Source organism: Falco rusticolus, chromosome 1 (assembly GCF_015220075.1).
Source record: "Falco rusticolus isolate bFalRus1 chromosome 1, bFalRus1.pri, whole genome shotgun sequence".
Taxonomy (NCBI): domain Eukaryota; kingdom Metazoa; phylum Chordata; class Aves; order Falconiformes; family Falconidae; genus Falco; species Falco rusticolus.
Window position 1 is genome coordinate 15,277,401 of NC_051187.1, and position 15,461 is coordinate 15,292,861.

At 37.8% G+C, this 15,461-nt stretch overlaps 1 protein-coding gene across 7 annotated transcripts in view; it reads left to right on the forward strand.

Annotated features, from left to right (window-relative positions):
* The window catches only part of NF1 (neurofibromin 1), a 103,043-nt gene that overhangs the window by 73,134 nt on the left and 14,448 nt on the right, over positions 1 to 15,461 (forward strand). For 6 of the 7 annotated variants that reach the window (XM_037411732.1, XM_037411749.1, XM_037411758.1 and 3 more), the window contains 17 exons: positions 898 to 1,330; positions 1,559 to 1,899; positions 2,634 to 2,836; positions 3,857 to 4,050; positions 5,606 to 5,746; positions 5,976 to 6,255; positions 7,412 to 7,626; positions 7,842 to 7,903; positions 8,030 to 8,144; positions 8,998 to 9,099; positions 10,039 to 10,179; positions 10,541 to 10,667; positions 11,235 to 11,366; positions 11,900 to 12,035; positions 12,853 to 13,010; positions 13,913 to 14,035; positions 14,737 to 14,864. In XM_037411732.1, coding sequence (XP_037267629.1) covers positions 898 to 1,330; positions 1,559 to 1,899; positions 2,634 to 2,836; positions 3,857 to 4,050; positions 5,606 to 5,746; positions 5,976 to 6,255; positions 7,412 to 7,626; positions 7,842 to 7,903; positions 8,030 to 8,144; positions 8,998 to 9,099; positions 10,039 to 10,179; positions 10,541 to 10,667; positions 11,235 to 11,366; positions 11,900 to 12,035; positions 12,853 to 13,010; positions 13,913 to 14,035; positions 14,737 to 14,864 — 3,031 coding nt within the window. The remainder of the gene's footprint in view (positions 1 to 897; positions 1,331 to 1,558; positions 1,900 to 2,633; positions 2,837 to 3,856; positions 4,051 to 5,605; positions 5,747 to 5,975; positions 6,256 to 7,411; positions 7,627 to 7,841; positions 7,904 to 8,029; positions 8,145 to 8,997; positions 9,100 to 10,038; positions 10,180 to 10,540; positions 10,668 to 11,234; positions 11,367 to 11,899; positions 12,036 to 12,852; positions 13,011 to 13,912; positions 14,036 to 14,736; positions 14,865 to 15,461) is intronic. The other variant, XM_037411773.1, reaches the window with a different exon arrangement.

Consider the following 15,461-nt stretch of genomic DNA (forward strand, 5'->3'; position numbering starts at 1 on the left):
TGAAACAGTGATAACTGTTTAAAAGTACTTTAGATAGATGTTCACAGCTACTGTTGAGTTTGATTTTTAATTAATTCTTCCTAGTAGAATTGTGTCTGCTGTGCTGACTCTGGAGGCTTGGTTTAGGCAGATGCACTGTCCAGTCTCATAAAATCCAGGGAAACATTAAATGAGAGCAAAAGGCTCCTAATATTGATGTGATGCGAATGTCTTTCTGGAAAGAGTCATTTTGTAGACAAATTCTCTGTACTGCTCAGAGGACTGACCGTTCTTAGAAACGCTCCACCTAGCATTAGTGTGCTGCAGTATACAGCAAATGAAATAAGTTTGAGACCCTTTGAAAAACTCGGTATGTGGATGCTTAAGTAGTCTTTGTTAGACTTCTGAAATAAATGTGGTTTTCCACATATAAAAATATATAAAATTTTAATCTCTAAGGATGTCAAAAAGTTAGATTGAGGGACTTACACTTCTGTTTTTAAAGAAACTTTGAGCTCTTTTAATGTAATCCAGTTTTGATCCAATGGATGCACTGTTGCCCTCCATTGTGGATTTCATTTTTTCTTTTCGTTGGATAAACCTCCTGTCTGTTGGAGGTTACTTGGCTGTGGTAGGTTGTGTGGCACTTTGAGATTGAGTCACATCCCAAGTCAGGCTTCATCATACTGGGCACTACACTTGGTTGGGGTGTGAGCTGTGACAGAAGAGTCGCAGATGCCTTCAGGTTGTAGCTGCCAGTCCAGGGTCATTGCTTTGGACCAATGGCATTTTTAGAACTGTGAGAAAGATCAGTCTGGTTTGGTGTAGTAATAGAACGTGTAAAACACCACTCAGATGTTTGTAATGTGGACCCAACCCAATGCAAACCCAACCATGTTTGTCTGTCTTTTCTTACAGATTCAAGACTGGTCAGATCAATGGAGATTTATTGATCTACCATGTGCTCCTAACTCTGAAGCCATACTATGCAAAGCCATATGAAATTGTAGTGGACCTCACACATGCTGGCCCCAGCAATCGCTTTAAAACAGACTTTCTTTCTAAATGGTTTGTAGTTTTTCCAGGCTTTGCTTATGAAAATGTCTCAGCGGTTTTTATTTATAACTGTAACTCTTGGGTCAGAGAATATACCAAATACCATGAAAGGCTTCTGACGGGCTTGAAAGGAAGCAAAAGGCTGATTTTCATAGACTCTCCAGGGAAGCTGGCAGAGCACATTGAACATGACCAGCAGAAGCTCCCAGCAGCTACCTTAGCTTTGGAGGAGGACTTGAAAGTATTTCACAATGCTCTCAAACTGGCTCATAAAGACACCAAAGTTTCTATTAAAGTAAGTCATTTTAATGCTGTTCCTAGTGTATTGTTATATCTTTTTAATTAGGATTTGTGTATGTTTTTACTGTCTCTTAATTCTCCTCTCCTGTCCTGAGGAGAAATCATAACTTTAGGAAGTATGAAAGTTCGTATGCTTGTCTTTATAAAAACAGAAGTGTCAGAGTCTTCTCTCTTTGCATTGTTAACAATAGGTGCTGAACCATTTTTCTGTTCCCTTTCTAAGGTTGGGTCGACAGCTGTGCAGGTGACGTCAGCAGAACGAACAAGAGTCCTGGGACAAACAGTGTTTTTAAATGATATATACTATGCCTCTGAAATTGAGGAGATATGTCTTGTTGATGAGAACCAGTTTACCTTAACCATTGCCAACCAAGGCACACCACTCACCTTCATGCATCAGGAGTGTGAAGCCATTGTTCGGTCCATCATTCATATACGGACACGGTGGGAGCTGTCGCAGCCAGACTCCATCCCACAGCACACTAAAATCCGTCCTAAGGATGTCCCTGGAACACTGCTGAACATAGCACTGCTCAACCTGGGAAGCTCAGACCCCAGTTTGCGGTACAGATCTTATAAATTAATATCAACTATGATCGAAAATTTAAATTCTCTCCAAGATTTTCTTACTGTTAGCAAATCTCGCTTGAACAAAACAATTTTTCTTTCACCACAGCTCTATCAAATGTACTTCTTAATATGAAGATTGGGTTTTCTTTAGGCGAAGTAACGCATATGTATTGTCACAGTAACTGAAGGCATGTAGGAAGTGTAATTTCTCTTTGTAAGGAGAGATACTTTTGCCTTGCGGTGTATGTTTGTTAAATACATTTGATTTTCTTGGTGTTGAACTTCTTGTTTAGTAGTGCAGGAGCTGTGCTCTTAGGGCAGGCCCTTGAATCTTCTCAGGAAGGACTGTTCAGACTGGGTGCTGGCCCGGTGGCAGGCTCTCTCCCAGCAGCTCAGGTGCCCGTGGAAATATTTAGAATTTCCTGGAACTGAAAGCCATTCTGAGAAGTCCAGTACAAAGTCCTTCGAGCACACTCTTTAAGCTCATCAGAAACTGGTTAAAGCAAGTGGAGGAGTAATTTCTTTCATTTCTCCAAGGAAAATGTTTTTGTCTCTGAATCTTAAATGGTGCAGGGAAAAAGTTCAGGATTTAAATGTAATCTCTTATATCGCAGTATTGATTCGATTTTTAAAATGTCAGTACTAATACTGTGGTGCCTTGGTGTAATGCGTATATTTTAAAATGTACAAGAAAACTACTACAAGTCACGTTGCTTGCTTCGTTACAGGTCTGCTGCCTATAATCTTCTATGTGCCTTAACCTGTACCTTTAATTTAAAGATTGAGGGCCAGTTACTGGAAACTTCAGGTCTGTGTATTCCTGCCAACAACACGCTATTTATTGTATCTATTAGTAAGACTCTTGCAGCTAACGAACCACACCTTACCTTAGAGTTCTTGGAAGAGTGTATTTCTGGATTTAGCAAATCTAGTAAGTAACACTAGTATTCCTTAATGCATACCATGAATTTGAAAAGATTTAGGTTGGTAGCTGTCTAGCTTAGTCAATTAAGCCTCCTCATGTTACTGAGTCACAGTAAGTTTAAATTGAAAATGCTTCTTAGAGCTGTTTTCAAGGTTATCCATTTATATCTGTTTCTTAATGATCAGGTTGTGTAATGCTCTGAAGCCAGGCGGTTTCACAAACTGGAAAGGCATCTGTTGGAACATAAACATTACTTTTCACATTTGAATGTGCCCTTTCCTTTCTCAGGAAGTAGATTTGGAAAAAAAAAAACCCTGCCTTTTAAACTTTGAAATTAATGTTAAAACAAGTTTTACTAGATATCTCATTTGTTTAGAGGATTAAGTTCATTCAGAGAGCTCATAATACAAATTACTTGTTTAATATAGCTGTTGATAGTTTTGTGCAGTGAGTACTTTGTATAGATCCCTATAAGGCTGTTACTAACTCACCAGGAGTAGAGAATATTGCAGAACAAACCCCTAAAATTAAGGTTCATGATAGTGGAGGTTCAAACTCGGGAATATACATACCCAGAAGAGTGACAGGATTCTTCATTCGTATCAAAATTAAATCTTTTATCTCTCAATTGTACATCTTGTTCTGCTGCACCACTTGTTACCCCTTTTTTCCCCAGGCATAATACAGCTCTGACTTTACTGTTGGAAGCTGTTTAGAATACATTCTCAAGATTTAAAAGAAATTCTCCTTAGTCCCCCCTAATAGCAAATGTGCACATCTTTGTCACATCTCTTAATGAGATACTAAAATGTCAACATCTCCTTGCCAGATTCCTACAGAAGTTTCTTGGATGTCATGATTAGAGTGTGTTTCTTTCTGAAGCTTGTCTTTTGCCCACTATTATTTGCTCAGCTGTGATGGTAATTATTTTAGATAATGAAACTGGAAAAAAAAGTTCTCACAAATAATCATTTACTGAGAATCAGCACTGGTCTCTATGTGTTACAAGGTGTGTTTTTATTTCAGGTATTGAACTGAAACATCTTTGTCTGGAGTATATGACCCCCTGGCTGTCCAATCTGGTCCGATTCTGTAAACACAATGATGATGCCAAGCGCCAGCGAGTCACTGCTATTCTTGATAAGCTTATAACAATGACGATAAATGAAAAACAGATGTATCCTTCCATTCAGGCTAAGATATGGGGAAGTCTTGGACAGGTACAAATTCTGCATAATTTATTGTAATTTGTTTATAAGCAGGTTATAGAGTTTTTAACAGCTTAACTGTTAATGTAGAAAACAAAAATGGATTTTAACGTGATAAGTGTATTAGCCACATAGAGAGTGGTGTGCACGTTCTTCTGAAGTTTCCGTTCCATAAAACACTTCATAAAATCACTAATGAATTCTGGCTTCTAGTAATGTGTTCCTGGCCCTCACTGAGAATTGAAAATTAGAAGTCTTTGGTATTAGTAGTAATTATTTCATCAAAACCCCTGAATGTAGGGGTACTGAATTGAAAGAACCAAGTACTGCCATTCAGAGAAGTATTGGGCACATGGCATTGAAAGAACTTGGGTTTTTTCTTTTTTACTGTTTGCACTTTTGAAACAGCTGCATTTTGATTACAGTTAATAGAATATTGATCCTCCTGTTGATCGTTAGCTTAATACTTAGCCAAATTCTGTCCTCACTGTCCATGGAAAGTGAAGGGAATGAAAAAAATAAAGCTGACGCAATCTATGCCATTCATGAAGGAGGTGTCTAGACAAACGAGACCAACTTTACTTGCCATGACCAGGCTTGCTCACAAGCTTTGTATCAACTTCCTCATTGTCATGCTATTTTATTTTTTTTTAACTGTCATCTAAACTGATTTAGCCCAGCATCACAAAGCTACTCTTGGAGAATGTGGGAGAGTTGTCAAATGGATGCACAAGTGCCTTTTCTTGCTTGGTGCAATTGGCCAAAATAATCCCCAAACCTCCCGATGTATTTTTAAAGCTTAAATCACATTGAGAGCAATGTGACTGTTATGTCTAGTGTGAAAGTCTGTTAACAGGTAAATACAAAGAACACAAAATTAAAAGATTACATGCTCTACAGTGGTCAGTGGAAATTTTACCATTGACTTAGTTGACCCAGAATTGCAACCGATTTTCGTAATACGAGAGCTGAATTTGAACCATTACTGAACCAACATTAATCTTAGCCTGTTACATTTAGAGTTCTCTGTGTACCTGGACAGGTTTGGTTCTCACCTGCCTATATTAAATGTCTTTTTTGTTTTGGTTTTTGTTTTTTTATTTTTACATGAGAAGAAACTTATTTTACTGGTAGCCATATTCTCGCACTGCTAATGCTCTAAGCAAAATCTTTGACAGATGAGATCTTGCTTATTTTCTTGGAAATAAGTTTTTTCCTCCACTTCAAATCCAGTTTCTTCATATGAAGTTCAGCATTTTATGACTAAGTTATAACTTAAATTGGAAAACAAAGTATAAATAATACTAACTAAATTATAGTTTCTGCAGAGTTCTGAAGCATTTTGATCTGGAGTAAAATCTGATGGAATTGAGCTTTACACTGTAAAATTGTATTAGGCTTTTTTCCTTTTTCCAATAAGATAAGGAATCATTAGAACTGATGCTTCAATTTATAGTAGTTTTGCATCTTCAACTGAAAAAATGAATGGCTGCTGATTTCAAAGGTGGTTTACTGTGGAAAAATAAGATTATTCTGACTGATAAAACTGAATTTTTTTCTCTAACAGATAACAGATCTCCTTGACGTAGTGCTGGACAGTTTCATCAAAACTAGTGCCACAGGAGGCTTAGGATCCATAAAAGCTGAGGTTATGGCAGACACAGCGGTAGCACTTGCTTCTGGAAACGTAAAACTGGTTTCAAGCAAAGTGAGTTCCCTCTTTGCCTTCATTTCCTTTTATATAATAATTTCAACTTACATAGTAACGTAATACTGAGATGCTTTCTGATAACTCAGTACAGGCAATGATGCAAAAAACGTGATAAAATACATTCTAAGCAATAGAATAATTCCAATGTCATATTGTACTGGGGTTTACTGAAATTTTGAGCTGTGCTCTTCATTTGAGTAAAACAAAATGGTTGCTGTCTTCTCAGGTGATTGGAAGGATGTGCAAAATAATCGACAAGACTTGTTTGTCTCCAACCCCTACACTGGAGCAGCACCTGATGTGGGATGATATTGCTATTTTAGCACGTTATATGCTGATGCTCTCCTTTAACAATTCTTTGGATGTGGCAGCACATCTCCCCTACCTCTTCCATGTAGTTACCTTATTGGTAGCCACTGGTCCCCTTTCTCTCAGAGCTTCCACTCACGGTCTAGTCATCAACATCATTCATTCTCTTTGCACTTGTTCACAGCTTCACTTTAGCGGTAAGATTTGGTTGGTTTTTTTTTAAAATTCTCAATTAAGCTGCTTGCTCCTTAATTTGTTTAAGAAATATTTGAGTTGTCTTTCTGTCTTTAAACTATTGTGAGAGTTTGAAAATGTTGTAATTCAACTTGTGTACAAATCAGAATGAGGATATGATCTACAACAAATGAGTATGAAATTTTAAAATTACTGGTTTAGAGCAGGTGCATAATGTAAATTGTTTATATAACAGGTTTTAGAAAAAGGAGAAGAAAGTACCTAAGATCCTGTAATGCAGAGAAAGGAGAAAATACGTCTGCTAAAACTGGCTGATACGCATCCTTTGAATGGTTGTGTAACGTGGTAACAAAAATATCAATTACATAAGGGAATTGTGAAACTATACTGTTAAAACAGGTATTTTGCATGCTGCTGTATTTTAGCAGTTCTAAAATAATTGATATTAGCAAATACGTAGCTGTCACTTCTTACCACAGAAGTACAGTATAAAACCAGGCTAAATTTTGTGCAGGAAAAAAATCAAAGGTTTATATAATCTTGTCTTTTTTTTAAGTATATGAAACTCATTTTATATCTATATATATCGACAGAGTGAATATGTGAATACACATACACATATATATGTATAAACAAAAGCGCTGCATTGACGCAGTGAGAAAGGCAAGCCTTTTAAAACAATGAATTTGAAGTACACTGCCATGAATTGAAAGTTCAGAATTGTAAAAATACTCAGTGCTAGTAGCAGGGCCGTCATTTTCTTCTGATTTAAGTGGCTTTCTTCGTTGTAGTGCCAGAGCCAAAAGCAGAGTCTGATTGCAGTTTGAACTGGCCGTACTGTTGGTATTGCAGGGACTCTCCAGGTTTCCATTTTCTGAATCAGTGTCAGGACAAGTCTCACAGAACCACATCTTTAAACAAGTTTCTTTCTACCTGTTTTTAGAATACATCTTCTTGGTGACTGGTTTCAGCAGTCTGCAACAGACCACAGTTGTGGCACACTCTGCGAGAAGTAGCAAAGAAAAGTGTTGGAATGTGCCAAGTGATGTATAGGATGATTATCTGTTTTGTATTCAGGGGAGGGTGAGCCTTGGAGTGTTTAAAATATGGCTTGAATTTTAGTGGTTTGACTCTAATACATAAAAATTTATTCAACAGAGGAGACCAAGCAAGTTTTAAGACTGAGCTTGACCGAGTTCTCTCTGCCAAAATTTTATTTGCTGTTTGGAATCAGCAAAGTGAAATCGGCTGCAGTCATTGCGTTCCGATCCAGCTATCGCGACAGGTCGTTTTCACCTGGTTCCTATGAAAGGGAGACTTTTGCACTGACTTCATTGGAAACTGTTACTGAAGCTTTGTTGGAGATCATGGAGGTATGTGGTTGAAAACAAAAGAAATTATCCATAAGGGAAAATGGCACTGCTTACGCTTTCTACGGGCAAGCAGTGTAGAGAGATGTATCTCCCATGATGTGGTAAATAAATAGTGAAGTAGCTGACTTCTGAGGATTGAACTAACTACATATTCTGAATTTTAGAAAGACTTTTTCTTAATGTTACACGTATTCAAAAAATATAATTCTTTTTAGGCTTGTATGAGGGATATTCCAACATGCAAGTGGCTGGACCAGTGGACTGAACTAGCTCAAAAGTATGTTGTGGATCTCAAAATATAACCCCTGCCTGCCCTGTGTGGTACACCTAACGTTTCGGCTTTTCGTTACACAGCCTGTTTGTTGTGTATTTGTTTAATCTAGTGTACTTTGTTTCTTCGCAGGTTTGCATTCCAATATAACCCATCCCTGCAGCCAAGAGCTCTCGTTGTCTTTGGCTGTATAAGTAAGCGTGTGTCTCATGGACAAATAAAACAAATAATCCGAATTCTTAGCAAGGTATATGGGTCTATGTTTTCCTTTGTGACTTATAAACCAGCTGTATTAGTATTTTTAGCTTTATCTTGCCATCAAATATAGAACTCGGCATAATTTGAGAATAAATACTTTTTAAAGTTGTATTCTTGTATAGAACTATACTGATTGGAAATACACTTTTTGTAGCCCAAGCTTTTTATTTTTAATCGCTTTGGTGGTAGTAAGCTTCATCAGTGCTGCAATTTCTACAGCAACAATAGTTTTCAATGTTGAGTTTAAAATTTGAGATGCTGAGATTGATCCAGAAGTCAGTATTTAAATAAATAAGAAATTTTCTGCTAAGGTATTTAACTGCATGCACGTGATTCACAACTTCCTTTAAAAAAAAAAGGAAGCTAATAATCTAACATTTTATAAGTAAATACACTAAAAAGCAGGACATGCATATAAGAAAACTTTGAAACAGACTACCTAGCTTGATAGTGATGATCCACATTTTCTGAAGAAGGTTGCATTCCATAGCAAGTAAACAGTGTGCAAAATATGTTTCCTTTTGTTAAGAGTTTCATGGACATCAACTTTAATTGAACAGCATCTGAATTGTAAAAGAGTTACTCTCTTGTTCATGCACCCTGGCCTGCACCCTTACTTTTTTAATGCACCTTGTGTGGTTGCTTTCAGCGATACATGTATCACTTCTGTGTAAATCTCCATTTGTGAAAGTTCTTGAGAATTGATTTAAAATGAGCTCAAGCTTTAAACTAATTGAAAGCAACAATTACTGTTTAGGTCTTTGATCTTCTTTCTGCAAAGCGAAATCTGGTTATGGTGGTATTTTTAATTACTCTTTTGGTTTTTTTTTTCCTACAAAAAGGGACTTGAGAGCTGTTTAAAAGGTCCTGATAATTACAATAGCCAAGTTCTAATCGAAGCTACGGTTATAGCACTCACCAAGCTGCAGCCTCTTCTTAATAAGGTAAAAACTAGATTTTGAGAGTAAACAGAGAACTTTTGTGAATGAAAATTATGATTATGGGTATAATCGAAAAAATATAAGTGCTGTGGTATCCGAAGTTCACACTTCACTGCTATGACTCATGCTTGAAAGTACTACATATGGGGAAATATGTCAGATGTTTCTGTGTGGGGCCTGTGCAAAGGGTTTAAAAATGCTTTAGAACGTACTGTTCTGCTCCATCAAACCGGGCCGCGGCGGTGCAGGCAAAGGTCGCGCGCAGGCTGTCTCGGTTCTTCCCAAAAGATTTTCACTCTCGGCTTTCAAATATATGATTGCTAATATATGCCTTTCGGGTCATGGCTTGTAATAGATCTCAGTCTTATCTGATTTGCTATTAATTTAGTCATCTGCGTGTTATTTTCAAGCTTATTATTGAGCAGCATACTAGTAGGTGTATGCCAGTAATGAGGAGCCTCATGTATCTACTGTTAGTAAATAAAACTTGTTCCTAGAAGAATCTGCTGCCTAAGGGAGCCAGGATCTGTTGAATGCCAAGTCACTCCTGCATGCTTTTTTGTTTTGGAGAAGAAATCGCCTGGCCAGTTACATGTGCAGAATTGCAATCCATTTTCAATGTCAGCTCTCAGATTGATAACAAAAGGCACATTTCTGTTTGGTCTGGTGTGAGGCAACGTGTGTCTGCCATTTCTGAGAGCAAGAGAAGAAATACAAGAGAGGGGAATGGCTTGTAGGGGGGGTGATTTACTTTCTGCTATTAACCTGTTAAGTGCATTAAGACTACAGGTTCATTTGAACATCTGTTCTGTTGGAGTGGATGTAGTTGAGAGCAGAACCTGCTACAAGAAGGATAGTGATGCCATGTGTCAGTCCTGCCTGTCTTTCGCTTACAGGGACTGACTTGAAAGTGAAATCGTGGCTTTTTCTTTTTCCTCCCAGGACTCTCCTATGCACAAGGCGCTCTTTTGGGTAGCTATGGCAGTGCTGCAGCTAGATGAAGTCAACTTGTACTCGGCAGGTACAGCACTGCTTGAACAGAACCTGCATACCTTGGATAGCCTCCGAGTATTCAATGATAAGGTAAGCTGTTAGCAATCACCTGTGACTCGCCTTTAGTTGGTGTAAGCAGTTAGATCTGTTAAAAAAAAAATAAAAATTTCCTTGTCCTCATGGGCACTAGTTAAGAAACAAAAACTGAAATGTGCATTAGAAATTGTTTCACTTGGGTAATACCAACAGTAGAACTAAGACGTAGAGATGAGGCTGTTACTGTGTTATAAACTGGAACGGAAATGTACAGATGTGTTCTGTTCAAGAGTGTGTTTGATATTTTCACGTAAGCCCTTAAAATTACTGTTTTGTCACTCTTCTTAAAAAAGCTAGAGGTATGATGAGTAACTTTCGATGAGGCACTCTTGTGTTTTATTTTTTTCTGGGTCAGAGCCCAGAAGAGGTGTTTATGGAGATCAGGAGACCACTCGAATGGCACTGCAAGCAGATGGATCATTTTGTTGGGCTGAATTTCAACTCCAACTTTAACTTTGCACTAGTAGGACACCTCCTGAAAGGTAAGAATACATGTTGCTGCTCATTTTAGGTGAACACTACTAATTCAGAAATAAAAACAAGTCTGAGAATAAAGGGAGAAAAGTGGGTGGTGGATTTCAAGTAACTTGGATTGGAGAATAGGTGCAGAATTAAATGTTCTTTGACTAAAGGACTTCACCAGGTTTCCTTTACACCTGTCCTGTGAAGGTCTTTAGTGCTAATGATATAAATTCTTAATTGTCATAGGGTGTGTGGCTTCATTTCCTGCAGTTCTTTATTTCTTCCTCCAAGAATTCTTTCTCTGTGTGTTTGCTTCTGTTCAGGCTGGCTGTTTTAGAAGACTGATTTGTGAGATAATGGATATAATACATGCACTGACACGAAGTGATGTGATTTTGCGGGGAGGGATGGAAAGAACTAGACTTCGATGTGCAATTTCTGTTAACATTGTGCTTCCTTAGCCTTTATATGAAGTGTTCTGAGAACATGCTGAAAAACATTTATAAATATTTTCACAATATTAATACTTCATAAATATGCATTCAAAAATTAAATACAATATTTGGTTTCTTAACCTCATTTCTTAGGGTACAGGCATCCTTCTCCTACCACTGTAGCAAGAACAGTAAGGATTTTACATACACTACTAGCTCTAGTTAACAAACATAGGAACTGTGACAAGTTTGAAGTGAACACCCAGAGCGTGGCTTACCTAGCAGGTAAAATGAAACAATCATTCTTTTAAATTTGTGCTAACTGAAAAGGAATGGTTTATTGTGCGGATTCTTATGGGTTTAGGCTGTTAAAACTGTGCCAGCGTAAAGGGAACTGGTAACTGGAAGTGGACAAGAGCCTGGGCTAGGCTGGGGAACGTCAGTGAGAGCTTTGTGGGCTGCAGGCTTGCCAGCACAGGACCTGCTGTGCAGCTCTGAAAATGCCTCAGGGAGGCTGCAGGTTCCTTCATCTAACTGCTGAAGTCTGTGCCTTAGAACGTTCAAATTTCTAGTGGTCTAGAAACAGAAATTGCAGCCACGTGAGCGCAAATGTTTAAATCATGTAATTTTAACTGGATGGGTAATATAATTCTTTTTAAAGTACCTACTTTTAATCTGTACGTTTCAGTAAGGTGTAGTTACATCTCAATGGTAGTCTTTGCACTAAGTAAAAAATTTAAAATTTATGGAACATTGTTTACATTCTTCAATGTATTCCTACCGTGGAAAACTTACGTTAGCTTTCTTTGAATTTTTAGCTTTGCTAACAGTGTCTGAGGAAGTTCGAAGTCGCTGCAGCCTAAAACATAGGAAGTCTCTCTTGTTGACAGACGTTTCAATGGAAAATGTTCCTATGGATACATATCCCATACATCACAGTGACACTAGCTATAGGTTGGTTGTCTAACTTTCAGATAAGTTATCCAAATTTCAGTGTCTGTTTCTTTTAGTAAGTTATCCAAAGGTAACCTGTGGTATATTGAAAACTGAAACCCACGTTTGTAAAGCTAAGCTGATGTTCTGTTACTGGTTCCAGACCAATATGCTATTTACAGTGTGATCAGGAGTCACAGAGGAATTTGGGTGTTGAATTTGTATAGATTTAATTTTGAGATCTGTAAAGCTGCTTCAGAGCTTAACTGCTTTGGAGGCTGTTAAAGTTATTGCTAATGTCTTATTACAAGACTTAATTTAATCTCATTTTTCATTTATGTTTTAGAAGAAATTTTTTTTGTCCCTTTAAGAGCTTCAGGGCGTATACTAAGCAATCATTTGGTCCATGTCACTGGAAAATCTTGACACCTTATAGCCTGTCTATGTGCAGCCACAGAGATAAGCTAAGAAATCAGTGTAGAAGTAAGGTGGAGAGCCGGTTTCTTTCAATAGAGAGCACTTTACTTGGTGCTTTTCTCTCTTTTTAGCATCCATATGGAGTAGCTGGTTATATTCCTTCATAGACTGATTTGCTTGTGTTCTCATTTCTTTATTTTTTGATCTCTTCAGCATTACATTCATATCATATTATTAGTTTTCATTAGCTTGGACATTTTTGCAGGCAAAGTAATTACTGTTTCTTAGTTTGTGTTTTTGGGAAATTAACCTGTGGGGAAAGACGGGTTTAGTAACGGATAGTTTGGCCCGTTGAAAAATTTATGCCCAAATGTGCACAGTTTTGAAGATCTTTCTGAATTTAATTTCTCTGCACTTTCAGGACACTAAAGGAAAATCAACCATGGTCATCACCAAAGGGGTCAGACAGACATCTGGCTGCCAGTTACCCAACAGTGGGACAGATAAGCCCTCGAACACGAAAATCCATGAGTTTGGATATGGGGCAGCCTTCACAAGCGAACACTAAAAAGCTTCTAGGTTATTAAGATAACTAATTTTCCAGTTTGTCTACAGAATGCCCCAGGAAGTGTTACTGGAGAAAGAAATGACACTTGTATTTGTTTTGACTTTTAAGTGCTTATTCCTGATTCAGAGGAATGTGTGCAGTTTCTACAAAATACAATTTACAGAACACTGTACAGTTAAAGAGGACTGACGCAGTTCTTTTCATTGTGGGGGGTGGGTGGGGGTGGGAAGCAAGAGTGACACTCAAAATTTTTGTGTTGAAGTGGAAAAAAAAGGAAGAAAAAAAGATACTTAGGATTCATAGTGCCAATTTTCTGCCCCCAGCCCTCTTTCAACTAAACCAAGAAGCTCAATACCTTAGCTACTATATTGAATACTCTATTTATGCTAGAAGAGATGGTCCCAGAACATTTTAGATGTTTTGTAAGCAATCTGATTTTTATTCATGACTTCTCAGTGCATCGTGTTTACAAGTAAAGTCTTAATATCAGAGAAGCAGGATGAGTTGCCTTGCATAACTTGTAGGCACCCTTTTACATTATATTATACGATGTATACGGAAGGAGAGGGGCATTTCTTTCATTACAGCGCTATTACTGCTTCCTTTCCAGTAATCACATTTTGGCATGTTTATTCGATGTGACATGTTGACCAGGAAACCATAGCATGCCCACAGCTTACAAATTGGAATAAATTGCTTGCTTTTCTCATATGTATTGTGAAGCATTTTGGAAACTCTGATGGAGAGCAGCATGGTGTGATTGTATTTTCTCTACCATCCCTGATGAAAATAACAGTGAAAATGTCCTCAGATTCCTATCAATATGATGTAGATAGAGTAGCAGAAAATCAGGAAAAGTTAGAATATGGACTTTAGGTTTAATGTTTTTAATTGCCTGATAAATTGTTTTCAGGTACAAGGAAAAGTTTTGACCATTTGATATCGGACACAAAGGCTCCTAAAAGGCAAGACATGGAATCTGGAATCACAACGCCTCCCAAAATGAGGAGAGTAGCCGAAAATGATTATGAAATGGGTGAGAAACTAACATTTTAAGAATAATACCAATTATAAATGCTTTGTATGTATCTACAAAGGCTTATTTCTGGAATCAGTGTTTATTTGCCTAGGTTACTACAAGGTAAGGGGGAAATACCTTTCTTAACAGTGGCTTTTGGAGAGTAGACTCTTCCGTCTCTCTGGCAACTGAGGTTTCCATTAGAGCTGCTCAGTTTGCAGATGCAGAATGAGGGGCAGCTATAAAGCACTGCAATGCAGGAGTGAAATGAAATAACTAAAATTTGGCTTTCTGTAAGTTTGTAAGCCCTAGCTGCAGATTTCTGCAGGAGAGGGAGCGTGACCTAGTGCCCGGAATGCCTCTCTTCATCTTCTCCTACATCTGCTTCCTGTGCCCCCAGCCCCCACTGCAATGCAGGCCGGGGGGTCTTGTGCTGGGTCTGACATCAGTCTGCTGCCTGGCCCTGGCTGTGGTACTGGCCACCTCGGGCTTGTATTTCACCCTGTAGGAAAGGAGGGTTATTGTGTGCCATTTGGTAATACATCCCACATAACGGTCTAGTGCTGCTGGTATTGCAGCATAGTTGTTGCTTTTGTACTTTGTGAAAAGGTTGGTGAACTCTGAAGTGTGCATATGACTGAATTTGTTGTGCAAGCGCTAATTCTATTTTGGTTTGGGTTTATTTCGCTTTGGATGAGTTGCTCTTTTTTACCTGGCAGAAACCCAGAGAATATCACCACAGCAACACCCACATCTTCGAAAAGTTTCTGTTTCTGAGTCAAATGTGCTCCTAGATGAAGAAGTTCTGACTGACCCAAAAATTCAAGCACTGCTGCTTACAGTTCTTGTAAGCTTTATTTCTGTGTATTGTCTGTTATTTTCTGATACTCTTTTACCTTCCAAAGATGCGTACATGTTCCTTGCAGTGTTTCTAAATTTATATGGATCAGAATGACTGCGATGTGCAAGTCTATTCTTTTGTTGCTGTTCTTCCAGCTTCCTAGGCATCACTTTTGGAAATGTATTTAAATGCTCTTTTGAGAGCAAATGCTGAATTTTTGTTACTCTGTATTGTTTTGTAGAATTTGTCCAACAGTTGTCCCTTTTTCCTGGCAGATTTTTATCACAAAGTAATTTTCTGTAATAAAAAGATATTAATGTATTGTGCTTAAAAGGTTAAGAAGTAAAAAATGTTGGAATCCCAGCATAATTCGGTTTAAAAAATATTAACTAGTAATATAGGTACAGTATGATAGTGCTTTCTTCAGATATACCAGGAATAGTAACTTTATTGGTATAATTCTGAAACTCCGTTTTGTCAGAAACTGACTAGCTAATTTTTTTGCCAAAATAGAAGCTATTACCAACTGTTTTTATTGTTTCCTGCATACACATGTAACTTGATTCCATGTCCAAAGAGGACATAAATTAATCTTTTGTAATG